Source organism: Leptidea sinapis, chromosome 4, assembly GCF_905404315.1.
Source record: "Leptidea sinapis chromosome 4, ilLepSina1.1, whole genome shotgun sequence".
NCBI classification, from domain to species: Eukaryota; Metazoa; Arthropoda; class Insecta; order Lepidoptera; family Pieridae; genus Leptidea; species Leptidea sinapis.
The window spans coordinates 16,928,145-16,947,797 of NC_066268.1; the positions used below are offsets into that span (position 1 = coordinate 16,928,145).

Sequence of the window (19,653 nt, forward strand, 5' to 3'; positions counted from 1 at the left end):
CGAATGCGTTACAATTAATATCCTGTGGTGTAGACAATTTTGCCGTATTTAAATGCATAATTGGATAATTCTGATTGTGTGATTTGCTTTTTGGTGCATGTTTATTAATAATCTCTCTAATAATTATGTAAAACTTATATATCATAGTATTTATTTCAAGCTCTTTTTGAAAAATAGCGTCCCAATCATTTTTACTCAATTCGTGATTGATGTCATCATACTTTGCTACATATAAGTTGGTTCTGCTAACTGTAGATTTTCTAAGAAATTTTACCGGCAAATATATAGACGATATGAGTAAAGGAGGGTGGTGAGAATCGATTTTCGTGAGGGAAGGAATTTGTTCTCATATAAGAAACGGCGCATTACTTAGAACTAGATCGAGGACCTTATAATTTTTATTTTTTAGTAAGTTAAACTGTAGGTTGTTCAGTGGTTGAAAATCAAAATGCAGTTGACTCAATCGACGATTGCATTCAAATGGAAGAGCAGTTATTTCGCAATCAGGATTCTGGTACCATATTGGGTGTTCAAGATTAAATTCTTAAATCTTGGATAATTTATACGTCTAGATAGAGCCTCTTGCTGCGAGAAACTGATGAAAACAAGCCGGGCTTATTACTGTACTGTAGTGCAGGACAAGCTACGTCTTACACTCGAGATTTGCATGTCACTTTGTGTTAGTGTGCGTGGATGTTCAAAATGAAGTTAACTGTCAACTTCAATTTTTTTGCAAACGTCATTATTTGTACCAATATAATAAAAAGGATGCGGACAGTTTGTTCCGCTGTGTCCGCACTCTCAGTACGTCAACATTATAATATATACTGACCCGCTACCAGAGCCCCGGCCGCAGCCCCGGCGACGGCGCCCCGCGGCCCGACCCACCAACAGGCCATGCCCAGGGTGAACACGCCGCACGTGGCGCTGGCTGCTATGGCGGACAGCGCCGTCGCCACGCCTGGTGGTGGACACACGACACTACTTGTAAAAATCATTTAATACACACCAGTATCACATTAAGACTTATCAAAAATCAACTAGTATATTATTTAATTCTGGGTATAATAACCAATAAGCAACATTGTAACTCTTTTCTTCACGACTACTCGCATTCCTATCGAAATTTTATTCAATCACTAATGAACGACACTTTATTATACAAACAATTCTAAATTTGATTTCTGGGTGCTTCTTTGTGTATGTGATTTTTACCACACAAACGTTTTTTAACAATACTTTTGAATACTTTTGTTTTGAACATTTTCTGGGATCTTGTTGTAAAAGCAAATACATCGCCCCAAAAAAGACTTACTAAATCAACTTAGCCGAGTAGTACGAATTATAAGCTTATGTCTGTTCCTGGTGTTAACATTATGGTTATGAGAGTTTCTAGCATATTCACTTAAGTGAATATGAACATACATTACATTATCAAGAATATATTGAGAAGAAACAGTCAAGATATTAATTTCTTTGAATTTTGTCATATGTCCTAGACAGGCGTAAACTCGGTACCATTCCATTTATAATGACATTTAAAGACAAAAGTTGTAGTAAAGGAGATGGATGATATTAGTGAGCTGTTCTCAAACTATTTTTATACTGCTTTCTTATCGAGCTCATCTCCTAGGTCTCAAATGCCTCCATCATCATCAAATCCAGCCTTTGAGTCACCTAGAAGTCAATTGCAAACAAGTATATGAACTCCTTAAGTCAGTAGATCTGAAAAAATCTTCAGGACCTGACCATTTGCCAGCTGAATTTATGGTGGCATGTGCCTTCGAGCTGTCATTACCGATATTATTGCTGTTTAAGAGATCCTTCAATGAAGGTCTGGTTCCTATCAAATGGAAAACAGCTTATATCTCTCCAATACATAAAAAAGGTTCTAGGGAAAATGTAGAAAATTACAGGCCAATATCCAAACTTAGCTTATTTGCTAGCTTGCTTGCTAAGAACTTTATTCTTGAGAGACTTGTGTTCACGCAAGTTAACAAAACATTTAGTTCAGCTTGATCAATGCCAACATGGATTTATAAAAGCACGCTTTACCGTCACAAACTTAGCAGTGCTAAATAACTACATATCTGAAGAAATAGTACAGGGTAATCAACTTGATGTTATTAACATGGACTATACGAAAGCATTCGACCAAATTGACCATTGCATTTTTCTTAAAAAGCTTGGTATCCGTGATGATTTATACAATTGGTTTAAATCTTATCTCTCTGATAGAAAACAGGATGTTGTTCTCAATGGCTACTGCTTTTTTTGGAAAAATATACCCTCTGGGGTCCCTCAAGGATCATTACTACGACCTCTGCTTTTTATAATTTTCATAAGTGACATCAGACGATTCATTAAAAATTTTAATTACCTTTTGTTTGAAGATGATATGAAAATTTTTGGTACAGCAAATAATAAGACAGACGCATTACGCATTCAAGAAGATTTATATAGACTGGATGACTATTGTACCGTGTGCAAATTAGACCTGAATGTATCCAAATGTTTCTGCATGCATTACACTACTAAGCCAACCTTCCCCTTATACGTATATTTTAAAACAGGAACGTCTATCTGTGGTAAAGAAACAAAAGATCTAAGTGTTCTCCACGATAGCAAAATTACTTTCTTACCACATGTTTATCAGGCTATCAACAAAGCGTCTAAAGTACTAGGTTTTATATTACGTACATCCAAACCTTTCAAAAGTACGAAAACATTAAATATTCTGTACTGTTCTTTCGTTCGCAGCCATCTTGAATATGGTTCACAAATTTGGAACCCATGTATGCTGAACACATTTATCGAATTGAAAGGGTTCAGCGGAAGTTTACACGATATCTAGGCTTTAAGTTTAAAATACCTAATGTAAACTATGAAGAAAGCTGCAAGCGCTTCCACCTTTTACCACTTAAAGCTCTTAGAGATATTTCTGATATAATTACCTTAATCAAAATACTAAATTCAAATTCAAATAGTTTATTTCTCAAAATAGGTTAACCGCATCACTTTTTGAAGTCAAGAAAATATACAAATAATAGAATAATACAGTCCTACTGCTTATAAATTAAAATAGTATGCAGACCTTAAAATTATTTACATTGCTTTAATCCCATGCACTTTTATCTGTTATATAATCTTTAATTGTATAATAAGTTTTTTTTTAAAGTTTCTGTTTAACAAATATTTTAAACTTTTTTAATTGTAGTTTGCAAATTTCTTCAGGGATTTTATTATAAAAACGGACACATTGTCCTCTGAATGATTTGTCTATTTTCGTTAGCCTTGTGTGAAGCAGAGCAAGATTATGTTTATTTCTAGTGTTGCAGTTATGAATGTCACTGTTTTTTTTTAAAACGATCTATTTTTTATGCACAAATATTAGGTTTTCAAATATGTATTGACATGGTACTGCTAATATGTTGATCTCCTTAAATTTATCTCTCAACGAATGTCTACTGGACAGATTGTAGATTTCTCGAACAGCTCTTTTCTGCAGCACAAAAATCGTTTGAATATCACTAACGTGTCCCCATAGTAATATACCGTAAGACATAACAGTATGGAAATAACTAAAATATACGACACGTGCCGTGTCTTCGTATGTGAGCTGGCGAATTTTCCTTACAGCAAATGCTGCAGAACTAAGTCTATTCGCCAAACCAGCTATATGTGGACGTCATTGGAGTTTTGCGTATAAAGTAATACCCAAAAAAACTGTGGTGTCTACAAGTTCCAAGTACTCCCCATTCACAAGTACATTTGAATTCACCTGACTGACATTTGGGGTTATGAATTTAATACATTTAGTTTTCTTACTATTCAAAAGCAAATTATTAGCATTGAACCAATGAACAATTTTGGACAAAGCATTGTTTACATCATCCAAGACTGATTCACGTCTTTTAATCTTAAATAAAAGGGATGTGTCATCGGCGAATAGAACAATTTCATGATTATCCTTAACAACATATGGCAAATCATTTATATAGATCAAGAATAGAAATGGACCAAGAATTGAACCCTGTGGGACACCCATTTTTATGGTTGCTCCAGGGGCGCGCTTTCCATTGATATCAACAGTCTGAATTCTATTTTCTAAATAAGAACTAATAAGTGTCAGCGCATTGTTCCTGATGCCATAGAGTTGTAATTTCTTGATAAGAGTCTCGTGTTGGACGCAATCGAATGCCTTAGATAGATCACAAAAAACACCGAGAGCATCCATTGAATCCTCCCAGGCATCATAGATATGATGAATAAGCTCAACACCCGCATCAGTTGTTGAGCGACCTTTCGTAAATCCAAACTGTTTACACGTCAGCAAAGTACTAAAGTGTGTCTGCATTTGATTTAAAATAAGTTTTTCAAAAATTTTACTGAAAACAGGCAAAACAGATATAGGTCTAAAATTTGAGAGATCACTAGTATTACCTGATTTAAAAACAGGTATTGTCTTACTGTATTTCATCAGATCAGGAAAGGTACCACAGTCAATACATTTATTAAATATTATTGCTAATTGTGGAGCTATGACAGATATTATAGTTTTAATTAAACGGACAGAATGACCCCAGAGGTCAATTGTATTTTTTAATTTTAAAGAGTTAAATACTTTAACGACCTCAGCATACCTAGTGCACATATTGAAATTTAAAATATTTAGAACATTCTTCGACATTTTCTTTCAACATAGTTTCAGCTAGTAGAGGTGAAGAATTTAGGTACTCAGTTGTTGACATTGAGATATTCAAAAAGAAATTGTCAAATAATGAAGCTATTTCAGTTTCTGATTTAACCATTTTCCCGTTATATTTTAGGCAATAATCAGTCTTATGTGATTTAGACTTTCCTGTCTCAGCATTAATAATGCTCCATGTGGTTTTTATTTTATCATTGCTATTCTTAATCTTTTCACTTAAAAAACGAGATTTAGCTGTTCTACATACTATTTTAAATATTTTGGAATATTTTTTAACATAAGTAATGAATTTAACACTTGTGTTAAACTTTTTCTCACTATATAATTCATACAGTCGTTTTCTACTTTTATGGATGCCTACAGTAGCCCAGTCACTAAAGCATGGCCTTTTATTTATAAAAATTGTCTTGGGTGTAAATACTGAGTTATATTCCTCACTAACAATTTTAAAAAATGCATTATAATGTGTATTAGGGTTTTCACATACTTTAAGTGATGGTAGTTTTAACATCAAGTTATGTTTAAACATTTCAAAGCGTTTTGTGGTTTTTGTTATTACAGTACATTCTTCTTTAGATTTATTTGTAATACTAGGCAATTTAAATTGTACTTGCTGACCACAGTGGTCAGAAGTAAGCTTACTTATAATATACTTATTAGTTATTGTATTACAATCTGTAAGAATATTGTCTATGCATGTTGCTGAAAAAGATGTAAGTCTAGTAGGTTCTAAAAATATATTTTTACAGTTAAATGATTGAAACAAACTTTTTAATTTGATGCACAAAGAGGAATTTTCCAATAATAAATCTACATTGAAGTCTCCACATATGAATATTTTTTGTTTTTATTACAAATCATTGACAGAGCTTTCTCCATTACAATTTCAAAACTGTCATATGGTGCCGAGGGTGGTCTGTATATGCTCATAATAATTAATTGCTCCAATTCAACACAGGCTATTTCAATAATCCGTTCTATTGAGAGTCTGACAATGTCTTTCCGCTCCTTATATTTCAGTTCATTACTGATCAGTATTAAAGAGCCACCATGTATGGCTTGTTCTCTACTGAATGAACTACCAATCTGGTGACTATTTAAATAAAAAATTAACTGATGACATTTTAGCCAATGTTCTGTAATGCACAGTATATCTATGTTGTCACAGTTCATGAAAAACTCTATTTCTAAATCTTTACCTAGCATACCCTGTATATTTTGGTGAACTAAGTTTATAAATTTAACATTTTTTGTATTTTGTTTAACATTTGAATGTTTAAAAGAATAATTATTTAACAAAAAGTCTGAGCTAGAGGCATTAACTAGCTCATCAAATAATGATTGTCTTCGTGAGGATTGGTAATCCTCGTTTTGAGCCTCAAGGGCCAATATGTGCCTACGGGCATTCCCCAGCTCTGACTGTAGAAAGTTACAGCGTTGTAAAGTGTTGTCAAATAAATTGCTTTCTTGGTCCATCTTATTTAACAGCTTCTGTAAATTATCTCTTTGTTCTTCAATTTCAGTCGATTTTGCATGTATGTCTGCCATTTCTATTTACAAAGTTTTATTTTGATCCAGAATTTTTAAAAATTCTCTTTCGCTATCTTCTCTTTCTAATGAAAGTTGTTCACATTGACTTTTGTATTTTTTTAGTTCGTCTAGCGTTTGCCCTAATTTGCTCTCCAGTTGTCGAGATGTAAGCTTTCTAGCGGAGATGGAAGACATCATAGAATAATATTCCATTATTTAATAGTAATCTAGAATATTATTATTATAATACAGAAATGTTTGACTCGAATTTTTATTTAATTTGTTAATTGTAGTTTCGTTTTAGTGCCCTCTAGTCATAAGTGGAAAAATCATAACAAGTAGTCTCCACAGATCGATTGATAGACTAATATGAAGGTACTTGCAATATTCTGATGCTTGTGTTTTGTTTTATTATTTATTATGAGTTAAATTGAAATTTTTATAATTTACAAATGTGCTTCTAAATGTGATCAACCTCAAGCATATGTTTTATATTATATTATGAGTTTAAAAAAAAAATTGCAAGATTGTCTAACTTTTAGCAAGGCTCGAAACTAGTTTATATACACAAAATGCGAAATTCAGCCAGTAAGTTCAAGTTTTTACACTATAGTTATTATAACAATAATACCTGATGATTTATAGTCAGATAAACATATTGCACATAAATTTAAGAAAATACGAAAATAATTATTTTATTTGATTTAACTATATCGGCGATCAGCTCTCGCGTAAGTTTCGGAACTTGCGTCGGATCCTATATAGATACTTAATTTAATTAAGTCAGTAATTAATATCTATTGTTTTCACTACAAAAAATACTTCTCTTTTAATCAGCTGGCGGTAATGTAACGTTAGGTATGTTCCAACAAGTCACTTAGCTTAGCGTTGAGGATGTAGGATGCAATAGTTCCGAGCACAACATCACTAAATTTGAACTGCACTTTTTACGTTATTTAAAGATTATTAGGTTTTGCTAACAATACATATTGTTTATTGGAGTGGAAATTATATTTTAAAACATAATTCAGTTATGCATGTACACTATTTCTTTTTATTTCAATTTTTAAACACTAAGTCAATGTTTACACTCGTTCAAACGAGCCGCCGCTAAGAAGTATGATTGACTGTTCTATACTGACCAAAGTCTGTCTGCCAGTCCCTAGTAGAATGTTAAGACAACAGCATATCTTTGCTGTACCATTCTGTTGCACGAAATATAGAAGAAACACATTTATTTTAAGACATATGCAATCATACAATCATTTTTGTGACACGGATAAAATCGATCTTTTTAGCTCCAGTATTAATTCAATTAGAACTCATTTGGTAAAAAAAGTGGTGTGTCTACTACCGCATTTATCACGTGGAGTGTTCCAAAAAGCTGTTTAACCTGATTCCTGTCGCCGAATTCCACCTTCGGACGACACGCCTGAGGCAAAAAATTTTGCTCAATTTTGTACCTGGGGTACGTTAAATTTGAGATATGCCTCTCCGTAAGGAAACACACGGCCGGCTGCGCCGTCTCAAAGTGGTGGTGGACGGCGTTTAAGTTGGAGTGAATTTCCCTAATGTTACAAAAGTCCACATTAAGCGTGGAGCGGGGTGCCGTGGTGCTACTGCCCTGTTTGTCCTGTGACATACGCGGTACTGTGCCCTCCCCAGAATACGAGGGGCAGCCCGAGCGTGAATGCTCGGGGAGGGATTCTCCGGCTCTGGTATTCGGAGCTAGGAGCCGGTACCCTCCTGGGGTAATATCTCTTGTAGGACATAATCTTGCTGGGGGGTGGCCTCCGGTCCTCGACACTAACCTATGCGAAACATAGCTGCTCTAGGCCGCTACTTCACGCCGGTACTCTGTGCGAGTTTGATAAGTAACCCGGACGAGTCTGGCCAGATTGTGCAGACGTCACAAGACAGCAGCGTGACTCTCCCACTTTTAAGAATATCAGTTTAATTTTTTTTATATCTGTAATAGTTCCGGAATAATCACTTGGTCCCAGTTAACGTTTGCACCTGTTTAAGGTACATTACATTACAAATTGCCAGAGAGACTTACTTTGCTATGTCCCTACCGCCACTGATATATTTACAATGAAACCTCCTCGGTACAGCCATATGCCCTGCCAGTACTCACCCAGCACCCCGCCCAGCTTCTCCACCACAATGAGCATCAGGATGGAGATGATGGCCAGCGCGCCGGTCACGGCCCGGGCCAGGAGCCCCTCCACCACGGGCCTGAAGCTCATCTTCAACCAGCCATGTAGGATGTCCTCTACAGCCACCAGCGCGCACGCATTTAACACGGCCGACAACGAGCTGCAAGTAGCAAACACTTTCTCTATATTGGTTGGTCTAATTTCACGTGAGTACAGCATGGGGGGGAAATGCTGCCGATTTTTATCCAAGGCCCTAACTACATTCAATTCTACATACAATTCTTTATTCGCGCATACATACATAATATTCAGTTTTTTTTTGTCTTTGAATCTACCAAACTGTTTATTAATATTTAATACATAATATTTAAAGGATCTTCTAGCACTAGCCTACACCGCTCATCTTAACAGTGAGATTCATTGTGCTGAGTGGCCATCAATCAATATTGCGTTTAGGTCCGGAGGGCGCCGTACCTACTGACGTATCACTGGGCTAATGAACATCTTAATATGTCTCAAAGCGACTAGCGCTATTGTGTTCCCGCTCACAAATTTGTATTTTGCAACAATCCTTAGCGGAACAGCATTGTAATGGTCAGGGTGTCTCGTTAATTTTTTTATAAAAAAAAACGAGTTTTCAATATTGTGAAGTAAGTCGCAGGTAAAAGAACTGCTTTGCTACCGAATTACTTACGCACTGAGCACCAATGGGAGGCTCCTTTGCACAGGATGCCGGCCAGATTATGGGTATCGCAACCTCGCCTATTTTTGCCGTTAAGTAGTAATGTGTAAGCATCACTGTGTGTCGGTCTGAAGGGCGCCGTAGCTAGTGACATTACTGGGCAAATGAGACATAACGTCTTACGTCTCAAGGTGACGAGCGCATTTGTAGTGCCGCTCGGATTTTTTGGGTTTTCCAGGAATCCGAAGCCATGTATGTAATGGGCAGGGCATATCAATTACCATCAGCTGAACGTCCTGCTCGTCTCGGCCCTTATTAACATAAAAAATAACATCATACATACATACATTTTGAGACTAATTATATAACCTACCTCGCCTAGTATCGGAATACTGGGTCTCGAAATCTCGAGCGATTGCTAATTCCGTGGCATTGTCGGGGACCCAGTGCTCTGTGAACGGCTGGATCACTTGGCGTTGCGTAGTGACGTCGCTTCATTGTGTCTCTTCTTCCGCATTTATCACGGGGAGTGTTTCGAAGAGCTGTTTAACCTGATTTCTGCCGCCGAATTCCACCTTCGCACGACACGCCACAAGTTAGGATATCATCCCCACCATCTGGATGTGTGGCGGTTCTACACAGTGCGTTTTTCAAGGAGCTTTCTTCCACGTACTACAAAGCTGAATGAACTTCCTTGTGCGGTGTTTCCGGGACTATACGACATGGGTACCTTCAAAAAAAGCGCGTACACCTTCTTTAAAGGCCGGCAACGCTCCTGTGATTCCTCTGGTGTTGCAAGAGATTGTGGGCGGTGGTGATCACTTAACAACAGGTGACCCGTATATTTTCGACTATTTTCTAGCGCAAAAGATGACCAATCGTAGAATTTTTGAAAAAGAATGGGAAGGACTATACCTATCATAATGTTTTAATCTTTTCGGGTATTGATGTCCATTTTAAATTATAGGCTTCTGTGTACAGCTTAATGATTCAGCCACTTACAGAAAAAATATCAAGAATGTAAAACAGAGACAGATATTGATCATACTAATCTTATTTGAAAAAATATAATGATATAAGTATAATGATAAACTCCAAGGAGACGGAACTGTTAAGAACTTTTGTTTGCAAAAATAGCTGCTAATGGTTCCTCTTAATCTGAACTATAAAAGAAATAAGATTTTCTGAACCACAACTTATAAATAATTACTAGTTCAATCAATAATATAGAAACACAATCAGTGAAAATCAGAGATTTTGTTTAAATCTATCTAATCTCTTCTTTAATTATTCATATTATTCTTTCTCTTGGCTGTGTGAGCAAATGTAGTTATTAGGACGCAGTTGTACAACAGATTCCTGATCGTTATTGAAGGTTTAATTGGCGTCCCGAATGAAGACAGACTAACATAAGCATAAAAGGAACTGCGCTCGATCTTCTGACTTCATATCTAATCAATAGAATTCAGAAGGTCGACGTGAATGGCAGGAGATCTCCTGGGACTCCTCTCAGTATGGGGGTACCAGGGTCTATTCTTGGACCGTTTCTCTTCCTTATCTATATAAATGTTCTTTCTGATCTTATAGAGGAAAAACATAAGGTAGTATTGTTTGCGGACGACACTTCACTGATTTTCAAAGTGAAAAGAAACCAAGCAATGTATGACGAAGTGAACTTCTATCTGACATCGTGTACTGGTTCAGCGATATTAACCTATTATTAAATAGCAAGAAAACTAAATATATAAAATTTACCGTACCAAATGTCAAAAATGATGATGCAAGTGATTTGTTAACCGGAGAGGTGATACAACCGGTGGAATTTGCTATATTTCTTGGCATAACTCTAGATATACAATGGGGACCCAATATTGAAGGATTGGCGGACAGACTTAGTTCTGCAGCATACGCGGTTAAAAAGATTAGACAATTAACTAACATAGATTCGGCGCGACTAGTATACTTTAGTTACTTCCATAGTATTATGTCCTATGGTATATTGCTGTGGGGCAACGCTGACGATATTTTTACAATATTTGTGCTGCAGAAGAGTATTACGTTATTCAAAATAATTGTAAAAAAACGTTTGTGTGGTAAAGGTTACTATAACAGGTATTGGAAGCGTGTGCGACGTACTCAAAAATAAATATATCTAGTTATGAAGAAAGATCAGTAATCAATGTACTAGAGTTTACCGACGCCAGGCATGCTCTTTAGTCTTTTGCAAAAACCAGAAGGACCTAATTGTTGTATTCCGTAAAGAAAACGCACTTGTTATGAAGTCAACCAAATTGACTTGATGACAAGCTTATGATACGCCACGAAAGATTATGATGACAGATTATGGATTCATCTTCTATGACGTTGCAACTTACATACGTCTAGGTACTATTTCCATATATTATTAAAAAATACATTACGGTAAACAAATAAGCTGTAACGCAAATTATTGGATTAACGGATATTATTGCAATAGCAGGTACCGTCCTCTTACCAACTGAATTGAGACAGCTCAATTGGTAACAGTATTTGAGCGCTCGGTAATTTGATTTATAGCTTTTAATAATATTTCTTAAACAATGCTTTATATTTTTAATACTTTCATCTTGCTCGCTGTAGTGAAAGTATAGTACGAAGAGGTTACGTACCTTAATCCAGCTCCGAAGACGCCAGCCAAGAAGACTCCAGAGAGACCTGGTAATCGTTGAACTTTAGACACGTAAGTGACGAATGCTGGTAGAAGACGATCATCAACTAGAGGCACCCCTCGCGGGTCGCAGCCTCCCTGGACCCAGGCAGCCCACGCCGTGAGTCCACACCAAACACACAGCGAGATGGCACATATCGCTCCAATACAGAATATTGCCAGAGCACTAAAAATAAAACAAAATTTAGTATTTGACGTCTTTTGAAAATGGCGAAATGAGAAAAAAATATTAGTTTTAGTCTTTATATCTTTTCTCACAGCTTTGTCATATTGTTGGAAATAAATGCGAAATCTTGAAGTGTTTCTTTCACTTACTATACGTTACACAAATTAAAATTGAAAGCAATATTTATGAAAGATGCGGGACTCGAACCCGCGACCTCCCACGATTCGTGCGAGGCCTCTTACTACTAACCCGGCTTTGTCAGCGAAGGTCATAGTATCGTACAGCATCACTACGAAATAAATGCTGTACAAGTAAAATAAATCGAGTAGGGTTCTATATGCCATTTTCTGAACAAGCCTCTCAGCTCATCAACGGCGGCTTGATGTGTCCACATAAACACAGGATGCTCCTGTCTAATAAAATTCTATATAGAATACTTACGTAATTGCTTTCCGCTTAGTTGGTAGGGAAATGTATCTCTGGACCATTGTCTGATTGACGGAGTTGAAGCAAGTCCAATACAAGAAGCCTCCTACAATAGCGCCCCAGCCGGTCTGTCGTTCGTACGGCGAAAAACTCCAACTACATAGAACAATAATATAAATACTCACAACATTTAAATAAAGAGAATCGTGTGCATGGTCTTACATACTCACATTTTTTTAAGAACTTCTTTTGCATGGCAAAACAAAAGTACCTTAACCTACCTATAAAACTTTTATATACCGATATATGATATGACAAATTGCTTGTCTACACTTGCAACAACGCAAATCTTCGCCTTATCGCGAAAATGTGGCTGCAGCGTAAGAAGTTAAAACTATATTTTTGAATACAAAAATCTTTAGTACTTGATGTATTGGTTACCTCAGTTACCTGTTGATATTATTTTATCGGTGTGATTTACATGGGTATCAGTTCACTCTATACTAGATAGAGATTTATGTACTAACTACAACGTGCCATACGAAGTACAACTTCGAACAATACCTAACTAATAATAAAATAGTTCTTTCAAATTCAAATTCAAAAATACTTTATTCATGTAGGTCACGGCAATGACACTTATGAATGTCAAAAAATAAATAAAAATATTGTTTCTTATTGAATTTACCGCTACTTCGTAAAAGGTTGGGCTAATGAGAAGAAGTAGCAAGAAACTCATTGCCACTCTTTTAAGTCAAGATTTACATTTTAATTGTTTTACAAATCATTTCAATATATGCAAAGTGACGCAACAAAAATACTCAAATGTCAAAAACTTAAAGGCTTACACGAGTAAGTCAAAAAAGAAAAAAAAAGTAAATTAATTAAACACAATAGTTATTGAGTATAGTAGATGCATCAATCCACACATACCGTAAATAAATAGAGGCATTATGTGAGCATTTCATAAAATAAAATATATAATAACTTTAACTTTAAAGAAAATAATAATAATAAAAAACACATCAAGCAGACCTCCCGGTAACAAGACCATCCAGCCACCACGAGTAGCACCCGTTCACGAGCATGACGCATGGACCAGCCATCGCCTCCCTCGACCATATTTTAGGGAAGGGAACGACCCGCCCCACGTCGCCGCCGTCGTCTTATTTATAAGATATTATTTTTTGAATATTTAACATACAATAATTATATATATTTTTTTCTCTTTATAATACTACTAAATATGTCAGCCACGTATCGCTATCAACCCATGTTCAGTAAACACCAGAGGCAATCTCACTTGGACAACTCCAGTCTGCCAGACGCCTCAGCGACGGAGAGCACGTTGGTGACGCCTCCCACAGCCAGGGTGCCCGCTGTGGCCACCAGGACCACCCCGATGAACATCACCCCAGTCTGAACCGAGTCAGTCCACACCACTGCGCGGAGACCACCCTGCAAGTTATATAATACTAATTTAATTTATAACCAATATTTTATTTGTTTATTTTTTTATAACAATGAGGGACAAGACGTGCAGGACGTTCAGCTGATGGAGTTCACGAGAGGGGGAGTTTTATCCTCTAGAACTAAACCATTAATACTATATTGAGTTCTGAGTATATCGCGGTTGCGAGTGAATGTGATAGAGTAACATTTACTTGTGTTCAATGTAATTTTATTACTAGCACACCATATGTATATTGCATTAAGATCTTCTTGTAGTAAATCGCAATCCAAAGGGCTTGATATAGTTCTGCATAACTTCAGGTCATCTTTTTTTTTATGGAATAGGAGGACAAACGACCGTACGGGTCACCTGGTGTTAAGTGATCACCGCCGCCCAGATTCTCTTGCAACACCAGAGGAATCACAAGAGCGTTGCCGGCCTTTAAGGAAGGTGTACGCGCTTTTTTTGAAGGTACCCATGTCGTATCGTCCCGGAAACACCGCACAAGGAAGCTCATTCCACAGCTTTGTAGTACGTGGAAGAAAGCTCCTATAAAACCGCACTGTGGACGACCGCCACACATCCAGAAGGTGGGGATGATATCCTAAATTGTGGCGTGTCGTGCGAAGGTGGAATTCGGCGGCGGGAATCAGGTTGAACAGCTCTTCGGAACACTCCCCGTGATAAATGCGGTAGAAGGCACAATGAAGCGACGTCTCTACGCAACGCCTAGTGATCTAGCCGTTCACAGAGCACTGGGTCCCCGACAATTCCAGCTGCTCTGCGTTGCACGCGGTCAAATGGATCGAGCTGATACTGGAGTGCGCCAGACCAGAGATGACAGCAATACTCCATGTGTGGCCGGACCTGCGCTTTGTAGAGCGCTAGAATGTGGGCCGGCTTGAAGTATTGCCGTGCTCTATTGATGACGCCCAGCTTCTTCGAAGCCAATTTGGCTTTGCCCTCCAGATGGCCACGGAATTGGCAATCGCTCGAGATTTCGAGACCCAGTATTCCGATACTAGGCGAGGCTTTTAGGGAAGTGTTGTCGAAGAGCGGTGATACGGCAAATGGGGATTTTTTGTGGTAAACGCGCAAACTTGAGTCTTCTGGGGGTTGAATTGGACAAGGTTCAATTTACCCCATTCCGCGACCTTCTCGAGAGAGGACTCGATAGAAGACACAAGTTTCTCCCGGCACTGGTCGACGTTTTCCCGAGAGTGACTTGCATGGCCCATGTATACGGCATCACCAGTGCTGTCGTCTGCAACGCAATGTATGTTGGAGGTAACCAACATATCATTGATATGCAGAAGAAACAGCGTGGGAGATAGCACACAGCCTTGGGGCACTCCAGCGTTCACGGGCTTGGGATTCGAGCAAAAACCGTCGACAACGACTTGTATGCTACGCCCAGTGAGGTAGCTGGAAGTCCACTTGCATAAGCTCTCGGGTAGCCCAATTGATGGAAGTTTTGAGAGGAGCGCCTTGTGCCATACACGATCAAAGGCCTTCGCTATATCCAGGCTAACTGCCAGGCCTTCCCCCTTGCTTTCAATAGCCGCCGCCCATCTATGTGATAGGTATACCAGAAGATCACCTGTCGACCGACCATGGCGAAAGCCGTATTGTCGGTCGTTGATCAACTGGTGACCCTCTGGGTATACCAAGAGCTGCCGGCTAATTATGCTCTCCATGATTTTGGAGAGCAGGGAGGTAACAGCAATAGGCCTGTAGTTAGCCGGATCCAAACTGTCTCCTTTTTTTTGGATCGGATGGACAAGGGCTGACTTCCATGAGTCAGGGACTACGCCTTTAGAATAAGAGTGCCGGAATAAACGCGTTAGCACCGGCGTCAACTCAGAGGCACACGTTCTCAGCACGATTGGAGAAATGCCATCCGGCCCGCTTGACTTTTTGACGTCCAACGAAAACAGAGCTCGCCTAACAGTTTTCTGTCTGAACTGTACTTCAGGCATAGAGCTCTGACACCGCGGGATGGTCGGCGGTGTTTTTCCGTTATCGTCAAGAGTCGAGTTGGAGGCGAAAAGAGTGCACAAGAGATCGGCTTTCTCTTTTGCCGTATGGGCCAGGGTGTCAATCCTCATGTGCAACGGCGGCATGGACGGCTGGCTGAAGTTACCAAGAGCAGCTTTCGACAACGACCAGAACTTGCGTGTTCCGGTCGGCTAACTGGAAAGCTGCTCGCCGATTTTGACGACGTGCTTTGACTTCGCACGGGCAATTCGCCGCTTAAAAAATCTGGAGGCACGGTTGTATTTCCTCTTAAGAACTTTGCAGTTCGGATCCTTTGTGCCCAGCGCCGCAACCCAAGTTCGATACGCGTGTTTTTTGCAATCAGATGCTGCTTTAACTAACGCATCGAACCAGGGCTGTGATCTGCCACCGATCGGTACTACAGAGTTTGGTATAAAAATATCCATGCCCTGCAGTATCACATCGGCTACTGCAACGGCGCAGGCACTAGGATCATCCGAAGGGAAACAAACCTTACCCCAAGGGTAGGATGCAAAAAAGGAACGCATCCTATCCCAACCTGCTGACTTGTAGTGCCAAACGCGGCGGGTCACTGGTGGTCTGCGACGTTGGCGTCGGATGGGCACTACACTCCTGACCAGGCAATGGTCAGACGTTCCGAGAGGGGCGTCGACAGAGACCTGGTAACTATCGGGATGTGTAGGCAGCAGAAGATCTAATAAGGACGGCATGTGGCTATCCACATCCGGGAACCGCGTAGGCGACTCAACCAATTGGGACAGACCATACGCCAATGCAAAATTGTACACAGATCGCCCTGCGTAGTCTGTGGTACGTGATCCAAGCCATTCAGCATTGTGCCCGTTGAAATCACCCAAGACTACGATTTCAGCGGAGGGGATCTGTGCAAGCACGTCATCAATTGCCGCATGAACGCAGCCCATGAGATGATCGGTTTCTGCGTTACCACTATGGGACCTGTAAACACACGCATAGATGCGGACGCGGTCCTCTAAATCTACGCGGAGCCAGAGAGTAGACAGGTCCCTATCCTCAAAATTGCCGAGACGGCGACAACAGATATCCTCCATAACGTACACACATACCCCGGTATGAGGCAAAAAATTGTGCTCAATATTGTACCCGGGGTACGTTAAATATGACGTATCGCTAGGTCGAGATATCTGCGTCTCCGTAAGGAAACACAAGGCCGGCTGCGCCGTCTCAAGGTGGTGGTGGACGGCGTTATAGTTGGAGTGAATTCCCCGGATGTTACAAAAGTCCTCATTAAGCGTGGAGCGGGGTGCCGTAGTGTTGCTGCCCTGTTTGTCTTGTGACATACGCGGTACTGTGCACTCCCCAGAATACGAGGTGCAGCCCGAGCGCGAATGCTCGGAGAGGGATTCTCCGGCTGTACTAGAGCCGGTACCCTCTTGGGGTAATTTCTGCTTTAATACCGCTCTCATATTTTGTTGGGGGGAAGGGGGGAATGGCCTCCGGTCCTCGACACTAACCTATGCGAGACATAGCGGCATTTAGCCGTTACTTCACGCCGGTATTCTGTACGAGTGGGGTAAGTAACCCGGACGAGTCTGGCCCGATTGTGCTGACGTCAAAAGACGGTAGCGTGACTCTCCATCTTTCAATAAGCCCGTAGTCGCCTATTATGACACCCTTGGGCCTGGGACTACCCTATTCTTTTTACGCCCCGGGGAAGCACAGGGCAAATCTGCAAAGAGATAAGTGCTACTGTGTTGGATGTGAGATACAATATCATTAATGAATATGTTGAACAGCCATGGCCCCAAACGAGAACCCTGAGGTACTCCTGAGATTACTGCGTAATTGTCTGATTTGAAGCCCTTCACCGCTACGTATTGAATTTTGTTCGATAAGTGGGAATTAAGCCATTGCAAAAGCGAACCGCCTATTCCATATAACTTTAATTTTCTCAATAAAATAATATTGCTAACTCTATCGAAGGCTTTTGCAAAGTCATGTAAATAGCGCTTGTACACCAGCATCAACTGAATTTACTAATTCATCATGGTTTATGAAATAATGTCTTTATCTCCGTTTTTCTGAATACGCTACTTTGGCAATTTTCCATATATCAGGGAATATGGAAAGAGGCCTGTTTATTATAAGAAAAAGTGGAAAAATCAAAGCTAAGTTGTACCAGACACGAAATACGATGGAATGCCATCTGGTCCAGCCCCGTATGAACATCAAGTTCATTTAACTGTTTTAGGATGCTTTTTCGAGCAATATTAATTTTGCCAATAAAGTTAGTTTTATGAACAGTTGTACTAATTTGTGTGGTTGGATGAGCTGAAGTATTATATCAAGCGTTGAAGAAAAGTAGTTGGCAAACAAGTTACATATGCTCTGCCCATCGGATGCAGTTGTATCATTGAAAGTCATATTTTGAGATATGTGAACTAAATTACTGCGTTAATTTTTTAGATACGAATAAAAATATTTGGGATTCATTGAAATACTATCTTCAGCCCTTTGTATATAATTATTATAGCATGATGTAGCTAACTGCTTACATCTCTTGTTTAAGATTTGAAGCGAAATTTTGTCTAACGGGTTTTGATAGACCCTGTATTTATGTAAAAGTTTATTTTTCTCTTAGTTAGTTAGTTAGCTTAATTAATTGCTTACTGTACCACGGTGGATACTTGTCTTTAGCGACTCTAGTTTTAGGTACAAATTTTTCTATTAGACTGTGTAATGAATTGTAAATATGCAATGACATTTCATTTACACTTTCACACGGAGAAAATTTCTTAGTCCATTCTTTTTTATTTAGTTCTATATTACTTGTAATATTATCATAGTCAGCTCTGTAAAAGTTGTAGCGCAAAATATTATTGGTTTTTAGACAAGTACCATTGAAAAAATGTATTGTTATTTCTAAAGGAGGGTGGTGTGTGTCAATTATTATCAGTGTCATTAGGGCGTCATCACAAGCTCTGATAACTGTGCCAGATGTATTGCTCAGAACCAAATCTAATACCTTCTGTCTGTTGTTAGTAACATTGTTAAACTGTACGAGATTATTAAGCGCCAAGAAATCCACAAACATTTGACCTAATAAGGTCCCGTATTAATTATTGGAGATAAATTGTTGTTGATGGAAGACAATGGCAATGAGATAAATTTGAACAAAGCATATAAAATTTTATGACGATACGTCACTTGAACGGAACGATGCGGGTTCGAGTCCCGCATCGTTCATAATTTATTTTTAATGTTATTTGTTTACTTTATCAACAAAATTTTTTCTTTAAGAAACATAAACTACCTGATTTCTGTCAAATTAATTAGAAGATAAAATGAACATAGAAAAATAAATCAGTTTCAATAACTATTAATATTTGCAATGAAATTAAAGCAACCAACACAAATAATAAAAAACAATATATTTTATACACAATGTCATTTAGTTACTCGTAACACAGTTATTGGACACCTCTCCAATCGACATAAATAATAATTTAGGCCATTTTGGGTTTCAATTATTAGACATCAAAAAACCTATAAATACTAATTCAAATTCCATGAAAACGCTATAATTATGTTGATTTGTAACCAATATATTTTAGATAAAAAAATAATATTATTATAAGTGATTAACAAAAATTCTTTACAGAAATAAATCAACTAATTTTTTTAATAATATTCTATCATCAATACCGGCATGACGCACCGAACGAGGCGAAAGATTTTAATTTATTTGTACACTGTCATTGTACGGTTGTTGTTTTACGGTATGCGTAGCATGCAATGGGTAATACCTAGATTAATTAATG

At 38.5% G+C, this 19,653-nt stretch overlaps 1 protein-coding gene across 1 annotated transcript in view; it reads right to left on the reverse strand.

The window, feature by feature from the left end:
- Nucleotides 1-919: 919 nt before the first annotated feature.
- LOC126979972 (sodium-coupled monocarboxylate transporter 1-like) overlaps nt 920-19,653 on the reverse strand; it is a 74,688-nt gene continuing 55,954 nt past the window's right edge. Inside the window, exons 7-11 of the mRNA XM_050829579.1 lie at nt 13,685-13,839; nt 12,397-12,537; nt 11,731-11,955; nt 8,379-8,560; nt 920-981 (exon numbers count right to left, since the gene is read on the reverse strand). Of these exons, the coding sequence (XP_050685536.1) occupies nt 935-981; nt 8,379-8,560; nt 11,731-11,955; nt 12,397-12,537; nt 13,685-13,839 (750 nt within the window). The 3' untranslated portion in view covers nt 920-934. The remainder of the gene's footprint in view (nt 982-8,378; nt 8,561-11,730; nt 11,956-12,396; nt 12,538-13,684; nt 13,840-19,653) is intronic.